The sequence below is a fragment of the Triturus cristatus genome, chromosome 8, assembly GCF_964204655.1.
Source record: "Triturus cristatus chromosome 8, aTriCri1.1, whole genome shotgun sequence".
NCBI classification, from domain to species: Eukaryota; Metazoa; Chordata; class Amphibia; order Caudata; family Salamandridae; genus Triturus; species Triturus cristatus.
This window is the reverse complement of record NC_140591.1, coordinates 908,306,163-908,312,162: the sequence shown is the minus strand read 5'-3', so window position 1 is coordinate 908,312,162 and position 6,000 is coordinate 908,306,163. Positions and strand designations below refer to the sequence as shown.

The window sequence follows — 6,000 nt, the reverse complement described above, 5'->3', positions numbered from 1 at the left end:
CATGGGAAGCACATTCGCGCCGAGCCTGGCAGGATTATATATGGCACATTTTGAGGCCAGCAACATCTTTACGGATAACAATCCCTACAAAGAGAATATGGTCACCTGGAAACGATATATTGACGATGTGCTCATCCTGTGGAAAGGGAATACTGATACCTGCCAAGAGTTTTATCAGTGGATAAATAATCTGAACCCCCACCTACGCTTCAGCAAAACAGAGAGTGAAAAAGAAATCCCCTTTCTGGATCTCCTGATTACTTTGGAGGAAGGGAAACTCCACACTACCATCTATAAAAAAAGCAACTGATCGCAACAGCCTGCTGAATTTCCATAGCCATCACCCAAAAGCATTGAGGGAAAATTTACCCTTCGGACAGTTCCTGAGAATCCGTCGGAATTGTAGTAACATCCGTGAATATGACACCCAGGCTAATACCATGACGAGGAACCTGAAACAGAGGAACTACACAGAAACGATTGTGAAACAAGCACGCAAACGAGCCAGGAATAACAATCGCCAGGCACTGCTGGAGGACAGGACCAAGGAAGCTGATAACATCATTACGTGCGTGACCACTTTCACTCCACTTTCGAACAAAATCAAAAACATTGTGAATCGCAACTGGAAAATTCTTAACACAGGGAGTCTCATGATGGAACGTCCGAGATTTGCATTCAGGAGAACCACCAATCTACTTGACCAATTGATTAATACTAGGCCACGACCCAAGACGAACCCACCCTATGGGCCCTCCCCGCTGTGAAAGGCCATCATCCATGCGGGATGTGTAGTGTGTGTCCTTTCACCAAACACACTACATCCCTCGATCTTGACGAAGTCACATGGGATCAACGGAAACATACGAATTGTAACACCAAAAATTGTGTTTATCTCATCACCTGCCCTTGTGCCCTCCGTTACATAGGGATGACCACACGTCAGGTCAAATTGAGGATCAGTGAACACAGGAGCACTATCAGACGGGGCAGAACAGCCACTAGACTTACTAATCATTACATCGAAAAAGCCCACTCATGTGATGACATCAGATGGACAATTCTGGAAAGCAACCAACTGTGGAGTAGTAATGCTTTACTACGCCGTGAACAATGATGGGTACATCGCCTACGAACTAATGAACAGGGTCTCAATGATGAGATACCATGGACTGAACTGTAACTAACCTTCTTGATGTCACTCAGCTGATCTGCCAGTTAGACTTTCCTTTCACTACAGACATAACATCTCTACCTCAAGCAACACACCAGGTTTCCTGTTACATCTGCTTTGATACACCCCCGGCTGTGTATGTTGATGATCACATATACATCTGTTGAGGCACCCATCGTTTATGATCTTGGTTCTATGCACCGGGATAGGAGTGGGGCAATAAACACCTTTTCTCCGAGTGGAGTTCACACAACAGCCTAAACACATGACATAGCACATATATAGATGGGACGACCACCTAGTATGACGATCAACCTGATGATCAAGTATCCACACAGATCATCCACACAGCTTGACCCTACTCTTGACCATCTATATTGACTATCATGAGATGACCCTTGTGTGACCATCTCTCCTATCCTCCCCCACCTCTTCGTAGTGTTCCCCATTTACCCTCCCCCACTGTAGGCTGGGGTTTTCAATATGCCCTTTTTTGATTCTCAGCACGTGAGGGCATACACATATGTGCACCTTTTGCGCATATACTTACGATAAGTTTCCATGGGACTACACATGCGTATCAGCAACGATTAGATTTAGACACAGATGTCTTTTTGGGACGACCACTGAGGAACCACTGTATTTTAATGACAAAGTTCTCCAGACCCTCCACGGTCAGTGTATGGGACTAGTGGGTGACTCCGATCGACGGCGGTAGGCCTCCGCACCAGGACACTCGTCCTGGGCCTGGCCACCCGTTGCTGATCGTAGAGACCCCATTTTGCCGATCACCCGTGAGTGGAGTCTGGCTCTCTGCTACACTGCAACCATGTACTCAACTTTTTGTATTTCGCGTCCAGTTGATGGACATATGTGGGACATAAAACTTTGACATATTGTTTGTTCCTTTCTTCTTTTTTCTTTTGTCATTTATGTTTACCTAGGCTTATATCCAGGAGCGACCCTTAATCTGACAGTACAGATATCAGGGCAACTTAGTCCCTGTACGCCCGGATATATATTACGGGTATTATCCCCCAGATCACGTTTGTACCCTTTTTGCACTTTATAGTTGGTCCTGAGGAAGCGCCACGGATCCGGTTGGACCGCAGGGGCACGAAACATGTCGACCACTTTGACCACATTTTAGTTATCTGATGGGACATTATCCCCATTAGGGTAACACCTAACCTACGGGTTTTTTAGTGTGTCAAGGGTGCCATCCCTTTGTATTAAACAATATCCCACAGGCAACCCTTAGACATTTTTAATTGATCACATCACACACACGACTGCACCACTAACTCCCTATTTTTAGGACCCATATCACACACCCGCATGCACCAAACGGCCTTTTCTCTTAAAAGATCTCCGCTAAAGTGACCCTTCGGGGGACCCGTAGGGCATTGCAGCGCCGGCCCGACGAGGAGCAAAACGCCCGATGATGAAGCATGACACCTTTCGGGGTGTGTGAGGGCAACAAGAGAAACTAAGCTCTGCTTCCCCTCCCCACACTTGGGTCCTATAAAGCCTAGGACTTTATCCTCTCATGCCTTTTTGAGTCTTTCTCCATTTCTCTCTCTTTTTGGAACAGGGTGACTTCAATAACATAGTGTGACATCACCTAACCAAAAGTGAGGTTATAGCATAAAATAAATAACAGACATCATACCACTACACGCAACATCATTCAACTGCACATAATTACACTCTACTCAATACCAAATAAAAAAAACACACTTAAAACCACTAGCACATAACAACAATACATATAGATACTCCAGACTATGCCACATAATTCCACTCAACGCCACACAGTTTCACGCCACACAATTCAACTTCACACATTTACATTTCACACCACATAACTGGACACCAAACCACATCATTCAACTCAACAACACAGTAACACAACACACCTCATATATCCAATCCATAATACAGAATTCCACATCATGCCACAAAATTCAACACACCACATAATTAAACTCCACTACATACCACTCCACAACACAAAATTCAGTTCCACATAATTCCACTTCATGACGCACAATCCCACTCCATATAATTCCATTACGCTCAATACCACATAATTACTATCCGCATAATTCCACTGCACACTATGACACATAATTCCACTACACAAAACCACACCAAACAATTCCACAACTAACAATACCAATTCAACCCACATAATTCCACTCCACGCCACATGCACTCCAAACAAAAACATATGGGTAAAAGACATTGCCATTTACAAGGCCAATAGGTCTAACTCTCCCAAATGTGAGACCTATTGCATTGCAAATGCTTGTTTTGATTGGCATCGAAAAGAAGTTTTGCCCATAACTCATTTTCCGTTGCTCTTTTGTGTGCTAATCTCCTCCGTTTTGCTGATGTCTTTAGTTCACGGAGAGTGCTCTGTAAGCGGAGGTAGTTTGGAGACTTATGAAGTAATTTTAAGATTTGGTTTATGGAGTGATTCGTTTTTTTGAGTTTGGGCTTTTTATCGTCTTTATCGTCTTAGCTGTTCTGGCTAAGACTTTCTTCTGCCTGTTGCTCTACCTGCTAGTGAATGCCACTCCAAGAAATGTAACAAACTTTTTGAGTCCCTGAGAATCGGCTGACTTCTTGTCTAATTAGTTATACAGATCTTCAGCTTTAAGGGATATTTCCTCAATATTATTGGAGTTGCACCTTATTCTTTTGAGATTGCTGGTCTCGTCCAGTACAATGGTTTTACTTTTGTCTGGGAGTTGTAAGAAGGCTTAGCTCTTGTGGCATATGATCACTTGGAGCCAGATGTAAGTAAAATCAAATTTGCGAATCCTTAATAGCGAATTTTACAGATTCGCTATTAAGGACTCGCAAAGTTGAATGTAGGTAGGAATTGCTAAAATATTAGCGATTCCTTAACATTCCTTAATAACGAATCACAAATTGAGATTAGCTAATAAGGAATACCTACCCATTCATTCCTGTGGGTTAGGAGGCCCATAGGAATGAATGGGAAGATATTCACTATTTGCGATTCGCTATTAAAGAATGGCAAATAGCGGGCGCTATTTTAAAGGTGCCAGGGTGTCAAAAGGACACCCTGTTGCAACCCTGAAATGTGCATGTGTGCCTAAGTGGTGCACATACATGCCCTAAGGGCATGAATGTGTGCCACATGGCACTTTAAAAAAAGCAAAAAGGTGCTTTTTTTAAAGGAAATCGCTAATTACCACCAACTTGAAGTTGGTGGTAATTAGCGAGTCCTTAAGGTTAAAGTGCACTTTCTTTTGTGCTACTTACATTGCATTTAAGGAATCGCAATTTCCGATTCCTTAAATGCAAGAGCAAAATAAGGAATCGCAATTTTGCGATTCCTTATTTTGCTAGTAGGTTTAAACTCACCTACATTGCTCACAGCCAAATAGCGATCGCAAACATTAGCACTCGCTATTTGGCCACCTACATCTGGCCCCAAGTTCGTTATTTCCAATTTTGAAAGTGAAAATATTATTAAACAGTGTAAGAGTTGTAAAAGTAAAGTCAAGATGTGAGGAGACTGTTGCCGAGGGAAACGTGGCGGCGGGTGGATTGTCCTCCTTGAAACGATCATTTAGGGCTCTCAAATTTAGATACTCCAATTCCCGGAGCAGTTTTCTGCGCTTCTCGCTGGCTTGATGGATTGTGTTGTGCCTTGCGTCGGGATTCCCCATGCACCTGTGAGGTTTTGCGTAGGGTCGTCATCTGGAGTGAGCCCTAGGAGATGCATATTAAAATCTCCAGCTAGAATAATGAGATCGGTAGCTCGTCCATTACTCTCTTTGATTCTATAGGTAGCTCGTTCGCCGTCCTTATTTTCTGTTTAAGGTGTACATAAACGTTTATTATTATTATTTCCTGTTTGAGCTGGTTAAGCTTAAGCTTTATTTTTGCGGCCTGAATACAGCTTGGAGGTGTTCAGTGAATTTTTATTGGAACAATCTCTCCTATTTCGGTAATGGAAGCTAAAAGCAGTAAGCTCCCTGAGTGGCGGCCAAATACTGAGCCCTTGGTTGCCAGGAATAAGTAAGAGGTATAACCTTGCAATTCAAAAGGCTTGTCTTCCCAGGTCTCCTGGTGCAGAATTATATCAAAAGATTTCAAGTAGTTTAGAGTCTCTTGATCTCCCGCTTTGGAAGCTAAGCCATTAATATTCCAGACACATATGGTGGTACCATCAAGCTCTGTTAATGGTGCGTAAGTTGCAGTTGTCTGTTGTCAATTTGTACTCACTGATGTTATTAGCCCCTGTGTGCATGCCCAGTTGTTATTTATTGGAGCGTATGTTGGGGCGGATTGTCCTTGAATTGGTAGCAGTGCAATTGTCAGGCTGGCATTTGTCAATGTCCCTGCAGATCTACTCCTTGCTCCTCTCAGGACTGAAGAGGTCAACAGGCGTGGGCTATTATTTTCGTTCCTTTGAAAAGGTGTTGGATAAGGTGGCTTTGGAACTGACTTCAGAATTATCCCTCAATTTAGAAATGTATTTCTTTCCCGGATGATGCTGTTGATGAAACAGTCCATTCTTATCTCAAGGACAATGCTGAAGCTTCCAAAAGCAACAAGCATTGGCATAGCCAATAGGTCTCGCCTTTGGGACCTTATAAGTGTTTAGCCATGCAACAGTTGCATAACTAAACACTTATAAGGTCCCAAAAGCGAGACCTATTGGCTATGCCAAACCTTGGTTTAACTGCTGTAATCTATTGAAGCCTCACGGAGAACATCAAAGCGGCCGTGCGGCCGCGAAAGTGATCGCGATCAAACATCAAAGAGGCCGCGCGGCCGCGAAA

The 6,000-nt window shown here is 43.4% G+C and overlaps 1 protein-coding gene across 1 annotated transcript in view; it reads left to right on the top strand.

Moving 5' to 3' along the window:
* Window positions 1-440: 440 nt before the first annotated feature.
* The window catches only part of LOC146805253 (large ribosomal subunit protein eL24), a 124,962-nt gene continuing 119,402 nt past the window's right edge, over window positions 441-6,000 (top strand). Inside the window, exon 1 of the mRNA XM_085623783.1 lies at window positions 441-568. Within this exon, the coding sequence (XP_085479909.1) occupies window positions 441-568 (128 nt within the window). The remainder of the gene's footprint in view (window positions 569-6,000) is intronic.